Genomic DNA, 21123 nt, shown 5'->3' on the forward strand with positions numbered 1-21123 from the left:
TAAAATTATTTATGTATGTTTATACTCGACCCCACGTTCTTCCTTTGTTAGAGTTTTTGAATTCCTTCCAAAATATCAAACTTTTATACCAAAACCAGTTTTTTATTACAAAATTGTTATTTTTGCAATAAAAAAATTATATTTTATCCAAAAGCTCAGTCCATTTCGTTTATATCAAGCACCGTTTCTTACTGTAAATTTTTAATAACCCACATTTCGAAGTTTCATTATAAAAATGTATAGTATAAATATAAATATGTAAATTAAAAAAAAAAACAATTGGTGTTTGGTCGGAGCAGGGATTGAACCCACGACCCTTTGCATGTACGGCAGACATGCTAACCACTGCTCCACGTTGCCAACACATGTATGTTTCTGTTAAATAATGTTATGTTTGCATGGGCTCGTGGGCGCTGCAAACTATGCTATATAAATGTAACTTATAACGATAATTGTCTTCTGGTGACTATAACAGCTACGTAGCTCAGTGGTAGTGTGTTGGCTTACAAACTGTATGGTCCTCGGTTCGATTCTCCGTCCAGGCGAAAGGTAAAATTTAAAAAAATTATAAAATTGAATAATTTCTTCAACATTATTTGTATTACAGAAAAAGGTGCCAATAACTAAAAAATTTCGTGGAATGAGCACAATCTTCTTTGGGGAAAATTCTTCCAAGCATATAATATTTTTGGGCTCAAAATGCTTCCTAACATATAATATTTTCTCATATAACAAACATATTAATGTTTCGGCAGTATCCAATAATATATGTGCTTCCTGCAAAATATGTTTGGAACATATGTTAGAGAGGCGATTTTTTTTGAGGGTGTTGGTATTAACAGCCGAATTGATTTAAACAGACAACAAAACCATCACATGTTGCACTACACTCAAAACAAAAATTTTGTTGAATTCAAAGATGTTGACCTTCCTTAAGGATTTTGGTATTGATTTCGAGCCAAAAATGCGGCTTCTTTAAAATATAGTCATTTTTAAATTAAAATTTATCGAATTTTCATTCTCTTTTTGCGCTATTTTAACAATTTTATTCACGTACAAACCCCCAATGTTTTTACAATAAAAATGTAAAAAAATGTTTTTTTAATTTAAAAAAAAAAAAAAACAAAAAAAACAAAAAAAAAACAAGTATATACGGCCGTAAGTTCGGCCAGGCCAAAGCTTATGTACCCTCCACTATGAATTGGGTAGAAACTTCTACTAAAGACTGTCATCCACAATCGAATTACTTGGGTTGCGGTAACACTTGCCGATGGCAAGGTATCTTAAAACATCCTAACACCGTCTTCTAAATTGTAAGTTAGTCCATACGTGGTATATACTCGTATTAACCAAAAAATGGCCGATTAAATACGTATATAATTCAGTTTGACAAAATTTTCTATAGAATTAAAATTTTGAGAAAATTTTCTATAGAAATAAAATTTTGACAAAATTTTCTATAGAAATAAACTTTTGACAAAATTTTCTAAGAAATAAATTTTGACAAAATTTTTTATACCAATAAAATTTTGAGAAAATTTTCTATAGAAATGAAATTTGGACAAAATTTTCTATAGAAATAAAATTTGGAAAAATTTTCTATAGAAATAAAATTTGGACAAAATTTTCTATAGAAATAAAATTTTGGCAAAATTTTCTATAGAAATAAAATTTTGACAAAATATTCTATAGAAATAAAATTTTGACAAAATTTTCTATGGAAATAAAATTTGGACAAAATTTTCTAAAGAAATAAAATTTGGACAAAATGTTCTATAGAAATAAAATTTAAACAAAATTTTCTATAGAAATAAAATTTAGACAAAATCTTCTATAGAAATAAAACTTTGACAAAATTTTCTATGCCAATAAAATTTTGGAAGATTATTTTTGACTCGGGTGGCAACCATGAATATGAACCTATATGGACCAATTTTTGTGTGATTGGGAATCGGCTATATTTAACTATAGACCAATATGGACCAATTTTGGCATGGTTTTTAGCAGCCATATACTAACACCACGTACCAAATTTCAATCGCATCGGATGAATTTTGCTCCGTCAAGAGCCTCCGTAGTTCAAATCTGGGGATCGGTTTATATTGGGGCTATATATAATTATGGACCGATATGGACCAATTTTTGCATGGTTGTTAGAGATCATATACTAACACCACGCCAAATTTCAACCGGATCGGATGAAGTTTACTCCTCCAAGAGGCTCCGGAGGTCAAATATGGGGATCGGTTTATATAAGAGCTACATATAATTATGGACCGATATGGACCAATTCTGTCATGTTGTTAGAGACCATATACTAATACCACGTACCAAATTTCACCCGAATCGGATGAAATTTTCTTCTCTTAGAGGCTCCGCAAGCCAAATCTGGGTATCGGATTATATGGGGGCTATATATAATTATGGACCGATGTTGACCACATTTTGCAAGGTTGCTAAAAACCATATACTAACACCACGCCAAATTTCAACCGGATCGGATGAAATTTGCTCCTCCAAGAGGCTCCGGAGGTCAAATATGGGGATCGGTTTATATAAGGGCTACATATAATTATGGACCGATATGGACCAATTCTGTCATATTTGTTAGAGACCATATACTAATACCACGTACCAAATTCCACCCGTATCGGATGAAATTTTCTTCTCTTAGAGGCTCCGCAACCCAAATGTGGGGATCGGTTTATATGGGGGCTATATATAATTATGGACCTATGTCGACCATATTTTGCAAGGTTGTTAAAGACCATGTACTAACACCACGCCAAATTTCAACCGGATCGGATGAAATTTGCTCCTCCAAGAGTCTCCGGAGGTCAAATATGGGGATCGGTTTATATAAGGGCTACATATAATTATGGACCGATATGGACCAAATCTGTCATGGTTTTTAGAGACCATATACTAATACCACGTACCAAATTCCACCCGAATCGGATGAAATTTTCTTCTCTTAGAGGCTCCGCAAGCCAAATCTGGGGATCGGTTTATATGGGGGCTATATATAATTATGGACCTATGTCGACCATATTTTGCAACGTTGTTAAAGACCATATACTAACACCATGTACCAAATTTCAGCCGTATCGAATGAAATTTGCTTCTCTTTGCGGCTGCGCAAGCCACATCGGGGAATCGGTTTATATGGGGGCTATATATAGTTATGAACCGATGTGGACCAATTTTTGCGTGGATGTTAGATACCATATACCAACACCATGTACCAAATTTCAGCCGGATCGGATGAAATTTGTTTCGCTTTGAGGCTCCGCAAGCCAAATCTGGGGATCGGTTTATAGGTTAGGTTAGGTTAGGTTAGGTTAAAGTGGCAGCCCGATTAAGATTCAGGCTCACTTAGACTATTCAGTCCATTGTGATACCACATTAACTAAAAGTACCTATTACATATGGGCACTTCTAGTTTTAACCGCTGAACCTTCTTGATTATTTTTCTTTGTTGAACCAACCAGATTGTTCCAAAAACATTAGCAGACTGCTTAAGTTAACGTTTTCCAGATCCGCCAGTAATCTGAAGCTATATGCTCCTAAAAGTTGCTTGCGCTTTACACAAAATGCAGGACACTCACACAAGAGGTGTTTAATTGATTCTTTTTCCTCCGCATCATGACAGCTCATACAATAGTCATTATACTTCGCGCCAATAGTTTTTGCAAAATCGCCTATCAGGCAGCGACCCGTTATAGCAGATATCAGGAGTGATATCTGACGTCTCGAGAACATTAGCATATCTAGTGTGCGGTTTAAGTTGAAATGGGGCCATATTTGCTTGGTGTCGTTACAACCCTTGCAATTCTCCCATCGAACATTTGCCATCCTAACAGCCTTCTCACGCAGCATGAGCTTGCAGGTAGCTAGGGGCATACCAACAAATTCCAGTTCCCCTGGAATATGTAAGGTAGTCCCTAGCCTTGCCAACTCATCCGCTTCGCAGTTCCCCGGTATGTTCCTATGGCCAGGCACCCATATTAGGTGAATATTGTACTGCTCAGCCATCTCATTGAGAGATTTGCGGCAGTCGATGGCCGTTTTCGAGTTGAGGAACACAGAGTCCAAGGATTTTATTGCAGGTTGACTGTCTGAGTATATATTAATGCCAATATTTGTTGGAACATTACTTCTCAGCCAATTCGCCACCTCTCTTATTGCTAATATTTCAGCCTGAAAAACACTACAGTGATTAGGTAATCTTTTCGCTATTCGAATTTCCAGATCTTTAGAATATACTCCGAACCCCACTTGTCCATTCAATTTGGAGCCATCAGTATAGAAATCTATATATCTTTTATTCCCCGGGGTCTGTGTACACCACGCCTCACTGTTGGGAATTAGAGTTTCAAACTTTTTGTCGAAAAGTGGTTTTGCCAGGGTATAATCCACTACGTTAGGCACATCTGACATTATTTTGAGGACCGAACTATGACCGTACATTTTTTCCGACCACAGCGATAGCTCGCGCAACCGCACAGCCGTTGTTGCAGCTGACTGTTTGGCCAAAATGTCTAAAGGCAATAGATGTAGCATGACATTAAGGGAGTCTGTTCCTGTCTTACTAAATGCGCCTGAGATACATAAGCTCGCCATACGCTGAACTTTATCTAAACAAGTCGGTTTCTGAAGTGCCGGCCACCAGACTACAACACCATATAGCATTATAGGTCTAACTACTGCAGTGTATAGCCAATGCACAATTTTTGGTTTTAGTCCCCACTTTTTCCCTATTGCCTTTTTGCACGAGTACAAAGCTACCGTGGCTTTTCTCGCCCTCTCTTCAATATTAAGCCTAAAATTCAGCTTCCTGTCCAAAATAACGCCAAGGTATTTTGCACACTCACCAAAGGGAATTTCAGTACCCCCTAAGGAAATGGGCCTAACCGTGGGAGTTTTACGATCTTTGCAGTACATGACTAGTTCTGTCTTTGCTGGATTTACACCAAGACCATTATCTTTCGCCCATTTCTCAGTCATCCGGAGAGCTCTCTGTATAATATCTCTGATTGTGGATGGGAATTTTCCCCTGACTGCTAGCGCCACATCATCTGCGTATGCCACCACTTTTATCCTTTCTTTTTCTAGGGAAACCAGAAGGTTGTTTATAGCAACATTCCAAAGAAGAGGTGATAGAACTCCTCCTTGGGGAGTTTATATGGGGGCTATATATAATTATGGACCGATATGGAACAATTCTGGCATGGTTGTTAGAGACCATATTCTAATACCACGTACCAAATTCCACTCGAATCGGATGAAATTTTCTTCTCTTAGAGGCTTCGCAAGCCAAATCTTGGGATCGGTTTATATGGGGCTATATATAATTATGGACCGATATCGACCACAATTTGCAAGGTTGGTAAAGACCATATACTAACACATTGTACCAATTTTCAGCCGAATCGGATGAAATTTGCTTCTCTTTGAGGCTCCGCAAGCCAAATCGGGGGATCGGTTTATATGGGGGCTATATATAATTATGGACCGATGTGGACCAATTTTTGCGTGGATGCTAGATACCATATACCAACACCATGTACCAAATTTCAACCGTATCGCATGAATTTTGCTCCTCCAAGAGGCTCCGCAAGCCAAATCTGGGGGTCGTTTTATATGGGGGCTACATATAATTAAAAACCGGTTTTGACAAATTTTTGCATGGATGTTAGAGGCCATATATCAACACTATATACCAAATTTCAACCGGATCGGATGAAATTTGCTCCTCCAAGAGGCTCCGGAGGTCAAATCTGGGGATCGGTTTATAAGGGGGCTATACGTAATAGTGGTCCGATATGGCATATTTGCAATACCATCCGACCTACATCAATAACAACTACTTGTACCAAGTTTAAAATCGATAGCTTATTTCGTTCGGAAGTTAGCGTGATTTCAACAGACGGAATTGGCTAGATCGACTCAGAATTTCACCACGACCAAGAATTTTTATACTTTAGGTGGCGAAAAATATAATAAACCACAAAGTAATCTAATGCACCACCGCTTAAGTGTACAAAATTTCATCACAATCGGTTAATAATTACGAGCGGAATCCGGCGAGAAATGAATACATGGACAGACGGACGGACGGATACCAAGAGCTAGATCGACTAAGAAGGTGTTTTGAGAGGTTTCACTCTATGTCAATGCTTGATAAAGACTCACCACCCACTCCTACTTGTGTTTGTGTTAGCCCTTTTCAAACTCTGGTCATAAGTGAAAGCTTTAGCCCACTATGGATTTGGTCCATAGGAAAAAATCTCAAACTAACGGTCACCAATGTTACTTTTCCTTTGTGTTAGCCCACTTTGGATGCTGTCTATAGGAGAAAGTCTCAAACCACGGTCTTCAAACTTTGCCTTTGTGTTAGTCCACTATGGACTCTCTTTTTAAGAGAAAATCCCAAACTCTGGCCAAGAGACCAGCCACCAACAGTGGTTTACATTCGCGTTAACCCACTGTGGATTCTGTCCAGAAAAGGAAAATTGAAAATTGAAATTATCTCGGCCATTGGGGCTGAAATCCAATTTGGGTTCATTGGCTTTCGCCGTAGTTTTGGTCATCTATGGTAAAATAGTTTATCAAAATCTAAAAAACTTTAACGATTTAAACTTATTTTTGGGCCTGTCTTTCAAATCGAAAATGACGACAGACATTTACGCATAATCTCCTTAATATCCATTTGAGAATTTGAGATCCATCTAATGCAAGGGGTCATCAAATATTCCTCACTTCAAAGAGGAAAAAGAACATTTGTCCACATCATCTGCATCCATTTTCATTAACATATTTTCACATTTTCCTCTTTCTATTCATGGTTGTTGTTTTTGTTTTTTCTCCTCTCAATTACAGGAAGGAGCTGTTGGAGCAGAAAACTCAATTTAGTGTCCAAATGGAAGATGCGCACAAAAATGTGAATCAACTGCAAACGAAAATCAATGAAATGCAAATGAAAATTGAAACCTTAGAACAAGAGTTATCCACCAAAACCTGGAATGTTGAAAGTAAGTACCGCCTGTCATCAGCATATTAAGGACTGAGGAGGATGGCAGCTTAGCCCAGCTTCATTCCATCCATAGTCCATGCAATAAAGGTGGAAGCAACACTAAAACTTAACACAATTTCCTTCCATTGCAATAGGATTACAGGGAGAATTAAAAGCAGCTCAACGGGATGATGAATATGTCCGCCAAAAACTGAAAATTGTGGAGAATGAAAAAACGAATCTACGCCACCAGTACAGCGAATGTGAAGATGAGTTGAAAATGAAATATGGTTTGTAGATCCCTGGAAGGAAATGCACGTTGGTCAACGTGCTTTGTAATTTGTGTTTTGCATTGATTTCCATTTTTTTTTATTTTTTTTTTTTGCTATTACGCACTTGTTTTTTTCTGCTACTCTTACAGATGAACTCGAAACGCAGTACAATGAATTGCAAGAGAAATACAATCAAACTCAAGCTTTAGCCAGAAATTTGCAAACACAATTGGCCAAAGCCCAGGCTGAAGCGGAGGAATGGCGAGATGAGGTTGATAAAATACGCACGGCTTTGGAAGAGCAGATATCATTATTGAAGAGTGCTCTAGAGAATTCGGAAAATGAAAGGAAAATTTGTCAGGACAAATGGCAGCGAGAATTTGAAATGTTACGGACCCAAAATATGGGTGAGTATTGATTATATATCCAACACATACACACGGAAAATTTCATTTCCAACGAAAATTTTTCGCTAACGGCAAGAAAACTCTTTTTCTTTGTGAAAATTAACCTTGTCATTAAGAGAATGAAATAATTAGGTCCCCGAAAAAAACATCATAACATTAATGAAATGTTTCATTGCATTTATGAAATTATTATGTTGGCTCAATATTAATGACAAAATTCGTTATTATTATCGAAGCGTTTTGTCGCAGTAAATAGATAGTTGATTGTATTACAGTACAGAAGTACACAAGAACAATTTTTAGAGCGTAGAGGAGAAAATTGTATACGTTGTATGTATGGGGAAGACCATAGTACGGAGGGTATACTGACATAGTCATTGATATCGGTCTCAGACCCACTAAAGTGTATATATTATTGGTCGTGGTGAAGATCGTCCGTCCGTCTGTTGAACGAAACAAAATATCAGGTTGAAGAATGTCACAAGAAATTGTTGCCGGATGGTACTGTATGACCTCCAGATTTGACTTCTGAACCCTCCGAAAGGAGCAAAAACAAGTAAATCCTACCAGGCCGGATCTATTATACCCTCCACTATAGATTTCGTACACAGTTCTACTAAAAACTGTTATTCACAATCGAATTACTTGGGCTGTGGTAACAGTTAGCGATGGCAAAGGATATTAACGCTTCTTACACGCAGAGAAGGAATATGATCACCACAACCATGTTCCAAGAGCAAAATGTTAATTTTTCACGGAAAGCTTGTAGCATGTTTGTCGAAACCATGTTCTTTTCTCGGAAATTATGTATCTGATTTCGGAAAGCATGTTATGTTTGACGAGAAAATAATATTGTTGCGACAAAAATGCTGCATGGTCGCTGTGAAAAAGTAACATGGTGCTCTTGAAACAAGTTTGAGGTGATCATATTCCTTCTCTGGGTGTAAAGTTGTCCTCTAAATTGTATATTAGTCCATATGGAGTTAGAAAAAAGGCAGAATAAATGCTTACACTCAAAAACAAGTTTACTTGGATTTAATGATTTTGAAGTGATTCCGAGCCAAAGATGCTGCTTCTTTAAATAAAATTTAGCGACCTATTTGGCTTTAAATCTAGGATCAATAAAATTAAAATTAGGATACAAATCTCTCTTATCGAATTTTCATTTTCTTTTCGCGGTATATTAATAAGGCTATTCACGTACAAACAAATGCTTCATACGGAATCTCCTCGTGCTTCTTAACTCTATGGAATACCATGCCAATCGGGGTTTTCCTCTACTAAAAGCCCATTTTATGTTGTTGACAGTGGAAGTTTCCGCCGTCTGATTTCGAAGACAATGTATGTCCAATATCCCAAATATTCTTATTAGACGTTGTGCATTAAGTGTAGCTTCGGATAAGCTTTCAATGCTGATTTTAAAATCAGACTAAGAGTTGTGACGAGCCCTTCTCTGTTCTCACTTATATCCACTTAGATTATTCGTGAAGGTATCAAAATCTTTTAGAACTCCAGTGGCCGCTTTCTCGCTCTTCCTTACTCCATCCCAATCGAGTTTTTCAACTACTTAAATCCCATCATTCTGCTTCCGACTGGCAGTAGAAGGTTCCGCCATTTTATTTCGAGGAAAATATTTGTCCCATATCCACACTTAGAGAAGGAATATGGTCACCCGATCAAAATGTTATTTTTGGACGGTGAACATGGAACATGTTGCCAATTTCTCCGGCACTCTAGTGGCCCCTTCTTTATTAGCGAGATTCGAGGAGAATTTCCTCGTACTTCACGCAAAATTTCTATACAATTCTTAACTATTTAGAACACTATAACGAGAGAGTTTCCTCCTACCCATTTTATAACAGGTTCCGATAGGAGGTAACTGACCTTTGAGTCTCCATATTTTTGACATCAGATAGTTCCGAAATTTCTCTGAATAGACGTTGTACATTGAAACCTGGAATAGAGTAGGGGATCCTAGTTTATTGTTTATCATCCGGTGAAGTTTGAATGCCGCTACTATAATCATACCAAGAGTTATACTGGGGTCTTATCAGTTTTCTCTTATATACTCTCCGTTTACTCGTGAAGGTATCCAATCCCTTCAAAGCTCAAGAGACCAGTGCTTTGTTAAAAAGCTTCATGAACAACTTCCTTGTACCTCTTAACTCTTTAAAACACCTTGATAATCGCATCCCATCACATTTTATTCGAGATTCCTATTCCTGGCTGTAACCGATCGTTGTTGACGGTAGATGATTCCGCCTTCTGATTTTGAGGAAAATGTGTATCCAAGATCCTCCGATCTTTCAATGAAACCTGGAGGAGAGTTTAGATTGGAAGCCTCTAATGAGCTTTCAACGCCGCTACCATAATAAGACCAAAAATTACGCTGAGCCCTTCCCACTTCCCGTTTATATCCTCTCAGATTATTCGTGAAGATATCCTAGCGCTTCAGAGCTCTAGATTAGTGTCTTGTCAAAGAGCTCCATGCAGATTTTCCACGCAATTCTTTACTCTTTAGAACACTATGAAGATCGAATTCCCTCTACTTAAAGCCCATTTTGTGTTAGATTCCGATTCCAGACAGTAGTTGGCCGTTGAGTCTCTATGTTGTTGAGAGTAGATAGTTCCGCCACTACACTCATTAGAAGCCTGGAGCAGAGTGAGTGGATGCTAATATCTTCCATATCTTCCAATGAGGCTTCAATCATATAATCCGACCAAGAATTATGCTAAGCCCTTCTCAGTTCCCGCGTGCACAGATTGTTCATGAAGGAATACAAGTCCTCTAGGTGCCATACCCTTTTTAACGAGCATAGAACTGAATTTACTCGTACTTCTTAACTCTTTAGAAAGCCATCAGGATCGAGTTTCCCCTACTTAATACTCATTTTATTCTAGATTTTGACTCCTGAGAGTTATTGATCGTTGGGTCGCCATGTTTGTGACAGTAGATGGTTCCTCCACTACACTAGATTTTGTACATTGAAACCTGAAACAGAGTAACTGGATGCTAGTATTTTGATTAAACACCGATAAGGTTTCAAAGTCCGCTACTATAATCAGAGCAAGATTATTCGTGAAGGCTTCAAAGTACTCCAGCGCTCTAGTGGTTAGTTCCTTATTCCCTCGTAAAGAGGTTCGCGGAGAATTTCCTCGCACTTCTTAACTCTTTGGGATACCCTGAGTGTTCGTCTACTTAATGCGCATTTTATTATAAGTTCCTGGCAGTTATTGGCCGTTGGATCTCTGTGTTGTTGATACCTGAATAAGAGTCAGTGGATGCTGCCCCTTTAACCCTTTCGACCCTAAAGTTGCCTGTGGGCAACTTTTTGTGTTTTGAGACTCACTGTCAGCGTTGTTTTTGTTCATAAAACTGTAACGGTATCGAAAGCTACAAGTGTTTTCTTCAAGTTGAATGAAAAATCAGCTAATTTGGTTGTCAATTAGCAAAAAATTTTTCATTAATATGCACGTACCTCAAGAAAAAAATATTTGCGCATTTAAAAAGAGGTTTTTATACATGTGACTTTTCTCAAAAATTACAACTAAAATGTTGAAAGTTTTTATTAAATCTATTGAAGTACATGTCAAATAAAATATTTCTGGAAGTCAAATCTTAGAATTGCAAAAAAGCAACAGATGGGAAATTTTTAAAATTGAAAAGTTGCTGTGGGCAACTTTGGGCAATTGTGGTAGTAAAATTACATATTTTTGAACATAAGACCTGGAGAAAAAAGGTTTGAAAAACAATGATTTTGAAAAAATTTTGAACTTCAATTGGGATGTCCCGTGACGAGAAATGCGTTGATGATGTGGAAAACATATCTGCAGTGCAGTGGGGAATTTGGAAGGAATCGTAAAAAGGGAGGAAGCCACTTCTTGGCAACATACTAGTGGATTAGCACGAATATTGACGCTTTATAATACTTTGGTTTTTTACACCGCCAGTTAAATTGACATGGGTTAAAAACAAACAAAAAACAAGTAAATACGGCCGTAAGTTCGGCCAGGCCGAAGCTTAAGTACCCTCCATCATGGATTGCGTAGAAACTTCTTCTAAACACTGCCATCCTCAATCGAATTACTTAAGTTGCGGTAACGCTTGCCGATGGCAAGGTATCTTAAAACCTCCTAACACCATCTTCTAAATTGTATGTAAGTCCATACGTGGTATAAGTTAAATCAAAAAAATATCGATCCAATACGTATATAATTCAGTTTGACAAAGTAGACATAAAATTTTTACAAAATTTTCTACAGAAATAAAATCTTGGTAGATTATTTTTGGCTCGAGTGGCAACCATGATTATGAACCGAATAAAATTTGAACAAAATTTCCGATAGAAATAAAATTTTGACAATGATGAAAATTTTATTATGAACCGAATAAAATTTTAACAAAATTTTCTATAGAAATAAAATTTTGACAAAATTTTCTATAGAAATAAAATTTTGGTAGATTATTTTTGGCTCTAGTGGCAACCATGATTATGAACCGATATGGACCAATTTTTGTGTGATTGGACCAATTTTGGTATGGTTGTTAGCGACCATATACAAACACCACGTTCCTAATTTGAACCGGATCGGATGAATTTTGCTCCTCAAAGAAGCTCCGGAGGTCAAATCTGGAGAACGTTTTATATGGGGGCTATATATAATTATGGACCGATATGGGCCAATTCTGGCACGTTTGTTATAGATCATATACTAACACCATGTTCCAAATTACAACCGGATCGGATGAAATTTGCTTCTCTTTGAGGCTCCGCAAGCCAAATCTGGGGATCGGTTTATATGGGGACTATATATAATTATGGACCGATGTGGACCAATTTTTGCATGATTGTTAGAGACCATATACCAACACCATGTACCAAATTTCAGCCGGATCGGACTAAATATGCTTCTCTTAGAGGCTCCACAAGCCAAATCTGGGGATCGGTTTATATGGGGGCTGTATATAATTAAGGACCGATATGGACCAATTTTTGCATGGTTGTTAGAGACCATATACCAACACCATGTACCAAATTACAGCCGGATCGGATGAAATATGCTTCTGTTAGAGGCTCCACGTAAAAGTGGACCGATATGGCCCATTTTCAATACCATCCGACCTACATCGATAACAACTACTTGTGCCAAGTTTCAAGTCGATAGCTTGTTTCGTTCGGAAGTTAGCGTGATTTCAACAGACGGACGGACGGACGGACATGCTTAAATCGACTCAGAATTTCACCACGACCCAGAATATATATATACTTTATGGGGTCTTAGATCAATATTTCGATGTGTTACAAACGGAATGACAAAGTTAATATACCCCCATCCTATGATGGAGGGTATAAAAAAACAAAACATTTTCGTGAGTCACGCGAAGCCGTGAATGAAATTTAAACGAAACCTCGTGAATGTGCGTGAACGGGACTAAAGAAAAATGTGTAGCGCGTGAGCATGAGTAAAAATCAAATTGTGTTCGTGATTGTGAGTGAGTAAACTTTCTCCGAAATCACGCTCCCGATAAAAATTTACTTTCACGATCCAACCCACGCTCACGATCCAACTCACGCTCAAGATAAAATTCACGTTAACAATAAAATTCATATTCACGATAAAATTCGCACTCACGGTAAAACAGACACAAAAAGTCGCAATCACGAACAAATTCGCGTTCACGATTAAATTCAAGCTCACCGATTTTAATCACCTTTACATATTTAATCACGCTTACGATTTCCATAGCGTGAGTCACGAGAAATTTCGTTAATTACCAGAATTTTATTGAGCCACGAAAATTGTCGTGTTCCGAAAATATTCGTGACTTACGAGATTTGTCGTGAATTACGAAAATTGTCGTGAATCGTGCGAAAGCGTGAGGCATAAACATTGTTCATGTGTGAGCGTGTGCGAGTATGACTTTTCATTTCGTGACCGTGAATTCCTACCCACATAGCATGCGTGAGTACAAATATTTCTTCGTGAATGTGTTTGAGCGTGATTGAAATTCCACTCACGCTCGCATCTAAGTATATATTTACTGTAAAATAACAAAAAACTTAACAAAAATCCAATAAAACGTAATACGTCTCAGGGATCCGGAGCGGAGCGGAGCGTGGAGCGGAGCGGAGCAAGCCCTTTTTTTGCCGGAGCGGGAGCGGAGCGGGAGCGGCATTTCTAAAATCCGGAGCGGAGCGGGAGCGGAGCGGTTTCCAAATGAAAAACCGCTCCGCTCCGAATAAAATATTACTTGAATGAAATGTGTAACTTTGAAATTACACTGTGTAGGTAATTTCAAATTTAGCTAGTACTTAGCGTAGTGTGAGTAAACGTTTAAAATGTACGATATGTATTTTTGTACGTACGTACATTGGGGAAAACACAACGTGTTTTTTAGTAATTGTTTTCAAAAACGGCAAATGTCAAAATATATATCTAGTATGTGTTGTAAAAGTAACAACAGTACTTTCGATCAATTTCATCCCGTATTACTACAAAGATGTTTGTAATGAACGTCAAATAAATGCAATTAAACGATCTTATTTATATTTAATTTTTTAGTTTTCTACACTGAAAAAAATATTGTCGTGAAGTCAAAGATTCCATGTCCTTAGAATAAGAATGCAAATTTTGCTTAACATGGAAGACGCATTTCTCTAAAATAAAGTTTTTTTTCTTGTCCAAAAGGCAATAAACTTTTGAATGAAGTTGTAATGTCCTTATAATTAAGTGATTTTACTTAAAAATGTGTATCATAACATGAAAGATAAAATTTTTGAGGTAAGGTCAACGTGACTTTAATAATTAAGAAAAATTCTTTAAAATTAATGAAATTGTCTTTAAATTTGTTTCCTTTTTGCATCTTGCCTACAAAGCAAAAAATCGTTAAAAAATAAGACATGTTTTTCAACACTTTATTTTAAAGATGCTTTTTACTTGAAACATAGCATAATTTCTACTGGAAGTCGAGTCTTAATATGGAAAAAAATAACTCGTTAACTCGTTTTTAAAGGATTTTGATAACAACTGACGAAAAAAATCTAAAAAAAATTAAAAATTAACATTTGCTTCCTAGAAGCAAGTACATAACCCCCAAATTTAAAAGAGAATTACGTCTTTAAAGTATCCTTACTTGTATTCTCCGCTTCTTTGGCTCGGAATTAATACCCAAACTGTTAAAGTAAAAACAAAATCTTTGGAACCGGGCATGCTTTTTTTCATTCACATTTGCTTTACTATTGTACTATATCCTAGCATTCTCTTATTTCTGATATTAGTTCTCGAAAATTTAATTAAAATTATGGATAGTTTCAATTTTGGTTGAAAAATGTGCGCATATACATTTATTATACAATAAAGGGGAAAAAAGCGAAATTAGGTAACACTAGATCTGAGTAAGAATATTCGTAGGTATACCACGGACTGATGTCGATGGAGGTTGTTGCAAACATAAACATACACACACACATTACAAATATAACAAAACCTCTTCTCTACGTCTGTTGCAAAACAAAAAAAAACTTTCGGAGAGTAGTTACTTATACTCTGTGTATAGACTTTCAATTCCAATCAGCGTTGCCGTTTTGGTCCGATCGGACCAAAATTGGCCCAAAAGATTTCTAATTTTTAAATTTAGTCCGATGGTCAGACCAAACAGAATTTGGTCCATTTTGGTCCATTTTCATAAATTTGGTTTCTATCACATATTAAATAGTAGATGGTGCACCGCAAAGAATATTGTCGGGAGGCCAAATATTTCACATGCTTAAAATACGAATACGAATTTTGCTTAGAATAGAAGACGTATTTCTCTAAAAAAAAAAGTTTTTCCTTGTCTAAAAGTCTTTAAACTTTTCAATGAAGTCTGTTTGTCCTTATAGCTAAGTGATTCGACATAAAAATGTGTATCCTAACATGAATGCAAATTTCGTTTTAATGAAGTCAAAATGGATTTAATATTTCTGAAAAAATCTTCAAAATTAATAAAATATTTCAACACATTGTTTTAAAGTCATTATACCCTAAACCACATAGTGGTTAGGGTATAATAAGTTTGATCTGCCAAAAAATGTGCCTACAAGAAATATTGATTTTAGACCCCATAAAATATATACCGATCGACTCAGAATCACCTCCTGAGTCGATCTAGCGCTTGGCGTCCGTCCGTCCATCCGTCCGTCTGTCCATGTATTTGTTGTTCACAGGATTTCGGTCGCAATTATTAACCGATTTTGATGAAATTTGGTACAGGGAATTTTTTTGGGCACAAGGACGAACGTTATTGAATTTGGAAGAAATCGGATCAAATTTAGATATATGTATTGCCCGATTTCGACAAATGGGGTCACGTTGCACTTTTTTTACTAACCGATCGTCGTCAAATTTAGCACAAAATAATCTTCTGTATCACCCTTTAAGTCTGAAAATTTCAAACTTAAAGGTTCAGATTTAGATATAGGTCCCATATATATGTATCGCCCGATTTTGTCAAATTAGGTCATAAACCCTTATTTATCAACCGATCTTACTCAAAGTTGGCGAAATGTAATCTTCTATAGCACTAACTATATGCGCAAAAAATCATCGAAATCGGTTCAGATTTAGCTATAGCTCCCATATATGTACCGCCCGATTTTTCTAAATAAAATAAAACTCAATTGAACAAATAATACAATGTTTGTACTATAATTTTCTCGAAGAGGAGCGGAGCGGAGCGATTTTTTTTTTCTCGGAGCGGAGCGAGGAGCGGAGCGGTTTTTTTTTCTCCGGAGCGGGAGCGGAGCGGAGCGAAAAAAATGGACCGCTCCGGATCCCTGATACGTCTATCATTACCGATTTTACAAAACAAAATAGTTTGTAGTCACAATTGCCCAAAGTTGCCCACAGGCAACATTCTTTACCGCCTAAACGAATGGGGGTGGCGACCCGAAATTTTGGCTAGACGCTTCTTAAATGACTTCAACATGATTAAAAGTAAAAAAAAAATTTAGCGATACTTATAAAAATTCGGGGTCGAAAGGGTTAATCAGGCCAAGAGTTGCATTGGGCTCTTATAATTCCTGCTTTATTTTCTTTCAATTTTTTTGTGAAGGTATCTAAGCTCTTCAGAACTCCAGTGGTATTAAATAGATTTGTGCTGAATTTCCTCGTACTTTTTAACACTGTAGAATACCATGCCGATTTTTCTCTTTGGCTGATTTTACTTAGCGAAGATCGTTTAACATTTCTCTTTCTTTCTCATTGTTAAAAAATATTCTTTAACATTTCCCTTCCCATTACAGATCGTGAAGAGTCGATTATGACCGACTGTGAATGGCAATTGCGGGAAACACAGAAACAGTGTAAGGAAAGAATCGATAAAGTTGAAGAGGCTCGAAAAGAAGCTGTGGCAAATGTGGAGCTCCTTGAAACTGAATTGGAAGCGTTGAGTAGAGAAATCGATGATATGAAGATCTATCAATCGCAAGTGAAATCCTTGCGAGGAGTTGTAAATGAGCAAGCCAATTCCATTGAATCATTGATGTCACAAATCGAAGCTCTAAAACAAGAACTGGCTAGCACAAATGAAAAACTCGAGGAACAAGTTGAAGCAGTAACGAAAATAAAATTCCATTGTGATAATGCTATCTACGATAAAGAACGTGAAACGATTTATCGTATCGATGAAGTACGCAACGAAGCTGCCGCCTTTTGGGAGGATAAACTTTACACAGAGATGACAAGACTGAAAAATGAACTTGAATCGGTTTATGTGGAAGAGAGACGGGACGCGCTGGACAAATTACAACAGGAACATGTGGAGGAGCTGAAGGCTCTAACGAATCGTTACACTTACAATGAGGAAGAACTACGCAACGAATTGGCCGAAACTCAGGAGAGCCTAGAACGAAAATCACAAGAATATCTAGAGCTGAGAGAAAAATCCGATACTGCTTTGCTACAAACGCGAATGCATTTGGATCGAGCCGATCGCGAATTCCAAAAGGCCATGTGCCAAGAGGAGGAGAGACGAGAAGCTTTGGAGAATAAACTGCGTAGTGAATTCGAGGCAGAGAAATTGCAGATGGAAGAAAAGTTCCGCGAACGCTTGGGTCAAGTCAAGGAAGAGTTTGCCAAGGAATTGCAAACCAATACTCAAGAATTGACACAGGAACACAAGAAGGAAATGCAAAAGCTGCAAGCCAAGATCACAGCCGAGAAGGAGCAAGCCCTACAGGAGTTAGCCGAGAGACATCGACAGAAAATGGCCGATGCCGAAGAACGAGTAAAAGATGTCGAGTTACGCTACAAACGCGATCTTAAAGATCTCAAGGCTGCCTATGATGCCGAAAAGATTGCGCTTGACAAGCGTGACATTAGCAATGCCAACGAAATCGAACAGCTGCATCGTAAGTGTCGCTGTCTCACCAACCTCTTCGAAGAGATGCGTATGCGCTATGAACGCCGTGATCCTCGCCCTGAGGATTTACGGGAAATTGCCGAGCTGCGTGAACGCTGCGAATCTCAAGAGCGTGACATGTATCTGTTGACAGATCGCCTGCGAGAAATGCAAATTCAAATGGATGAACTGCAGCAGAATAGTGTCAATAACAATACCACCAATGCCAAAAAGGCCAAACAAATCAAAAAGCCACCACCAAAAACCATACCCACAAATTGCGATGTAATCTACGAAGAAAACGAGGAACGAGAATCTCCACCACCCACACCAAATTCATATGCGGCAGACACCATCAATGAAGAGGATGACGCCGATGACATCAATCGCACGGATGACAGCAAAACCCAAAAGATTGTGGATTTCTCAAAGAGCAAATCCAAATTGATCACCGACAACCAGCAGGATGACAGCCATATGATTACCGCCATGTAAAACAAGATCACCAAGCTAGATGACGTTGAACCGTTTAACCATCTAGAACGATGTGTTAGCTGTTGACCCCCTGTTGGCCCGGAGCCATCCAAACTGGGGGGGATGATTTATCTTGTACAACATTTGTATCAGATGCATAAAATTCGCACTACCATATGGGGAGGGAGAATGTGTACAGCCGCCTACCTTCACCCATATAGACCACCCACGCGGTACACAATCCCAACCTCACCAATTTGCATACACAGAAATTTTTCTTTCTTTATGTAAAATATTTCACTATTTTGTACGATTTCCTATATAAGCACATGCTCTTTATTTCTAATATGTATTATTTATTTATATTTATAACAATTATTATTTAAAATTTGTTGTATATCATAAGGCACAAATATTTTTGGAAAACCAAAAACGATTTTTATTTTGAAAATATTTTATCTAATTCGTTGACTAGTTTTAGTTGGAATACCAAACGATTTGAACAAAAGAATTATAAATTTTATTTGTTTCCAAATTTATTCCCGAACCAAAAAAAAAATTCATATAATTTTTGTATATATATAAAAACATGGAAACATGAAAAATCAGTAATAAAGTGCAAAAGAAACCGAAACATGAATTTTTATTAAACTTTTCAAAAATTGTTCATGCCCTCCACCATACGAAATTTGGTATAATATCCTACCCAGCAAAATACATAGAAGTTCTTCTTTAGCCATTACTTTAATGTACATCCAAACATGCTTCTCCAGAGATGAACAAAATTTTCACTTCACAAGATTTATTTTTCATTGCTTCTGAACCAAATTTTCACTACTTTCGGATCCAAAAAGAACATTTTCATTGCTTTTTTGGCTACACTAAAAAAAGTGAACTCTCTAGTTCGCTAAGGCCAATTTAACTTTATTTTTGTTCACGGAATTATTCATTTTGGAGAAAGTTTCCTTTACACTAATAATTTTTTGCGTACGTTAGTTAAATTAATAAAATAACGGGAAAAAATTATACACAAACAAGTATATACAGCAGTAAGTTCGGCCGTGCTGAATCTTAAATACCCACCACCATGAATCAAATATTAGGGTTTCTTTGGAATTTCAGGGGGTTAGAGGACAGATCAAGCAGAGCAGTTCAGCCAGTACACTTCCCGAAGATAAATGTAAAGATTTTACCTATGAAGACTATATCAGATTGTGGATTTATAAGAACCATTTTGGTTTGAGTTTTAGAGGAATCATTAACATCTCTTGTAAGTGTGCAAGAAAATTATAAAATAACGTCTTGATTTCAAATCTTAAATCTGTAGATTTTCACCCGAGAAGTAAAATCTGGAAATTTTATATTGAGTTTCAAGCAATTTTCTTCTATACCCTAAAGAAGTGAAATCGGTCTATATGGAGGCATTACCAAATGCACCTATAAAAACTTAATCTGATACACGTTTTTGTGAGCCTAAAATACCAGAATATATACAATTTTAGGCAAATCTGATAAAAACTACGGTTTGTAGAAACCCACAACATGGGCCGATACTCACAATTTTTTGCACACCTCTTTATGGTCCGAAAATACCCCTAGATTCTAATTTCAGGCAAATTGGATAAAAACTGCAGATCCTAGAAGCCCAAGAAATAAAATCGGGAGATTGGTCTATATGGGGGCTATGCCAAAACATGGACCGATACTCACAATTTTTGGAACACCTCTTTATGGTCCGAAAATACCTCTAGAGTTCAAATTTCAGGCAAATTGGATAAAAACTACGATTTCGCTACGAGTTGGCAGATAAGTCCCCAGTCTGCCACATAGATGGCGTCGCTATTTAGTAACATATTAAATACATATTATTTTTATATAGTACCAACCTTCAAATGATTCGTGTCAAAATTTGACGTTTGTAAGTCAATTAGTTTGTAAGATAGAGCGTCTTTTGTGAATCAACTTTTGTTCAAAAATGGAAAAAAGGAATTTCGTGTTTTGATAAAATACTGTTTTCTGAAGGGAAAAAATACGGTGGAAGCAAAAACTTGGCTTGATAATGATAATCCGGACTCTGCCCCAGGGGAATCAACAATAATTGATTGGTATGTAAAATTCAAGGGTCGTGAAATGAACACGGAGGACGGTGAACGCAGTGGACGCCCGAAAGAGGTGGTTACCGACGAAAACATCAAAAAAATTCACAAAATGAGTTTGAATGACCGTAAAATGAAGTTGATCGCGATAGCAGAGGCCTTAAAGATATCAAAGGAACGTGTTGGTCATATCATTCATCAATATTTGGATATGCGGAAGCTCTGTGCAAAATAGGTTCCGCGCGAGCTCACATTTGACCAAAAACAACAACGTGTTGATGATTCTGAGCGGTGTTTGCAGCTGTTCACTCGTAATACACCCGAGTTTTTCCGTCGATATGTGACAATGGATGAAACATGGCTCCATCACTACACTCCTGAGTCCAATCGACAGTCGGCTGAGTGGACAGCGACCGGTGAACCGTCTCCGAAGCGTGGAAAGACACAAAAGTCCGCTGGCACAGTAATGGCCTCCGTT

At 37.3% G+C, this 21123-nt stretch overlaps 1 protein-coding gene across 1 annotated transcript in view; it reads left to right on the plus strand.

Annotated features, from left to right (window-relative positions):
- The window catches only part of LOC142221794 (uncharacterized), a 56356-nt gene extending 37173 nt beyond the window's left edge, over positions 1-19183 (plus strand). Inside the window, exons 2-5 of the mRNA XM_075291613.1 lie at positions 6883-7034; positions 7171-7305; positions 7437-7694; positions 16979-19183. Of these exons, the coding sequence (XP_075147728.1) occupies positions 6883-7034; positions 7171-7305; positions 7437-7694; positions 16979-18570 (2137 nt within the window). The 3' untranslated portion in view covers positions 18571-19183. The remainder of the gene's footprint in view (positions 1-6882; positions 7035-7170; positions 7306-7436; positions 7695-16978) is intronic.
- The last annotated feature ends 1940 nt before the right edge of the window (positions 19184-21123 follow it).

This window comes from Haematobia irritans, chromosome 1 (genome assembly GCF_050003625.1).
Source record: "Haematobia irritans isolate KBUSLIRL chromosome 1, ASM5000362v1, whole genome shotgun sequence".
NCBI classification, from domain to species: Eukaryota; Metazoa; Arthropoda; class Insecta; order Diptera; family Muscidae; genus Haematobia; species Haematobia irritans.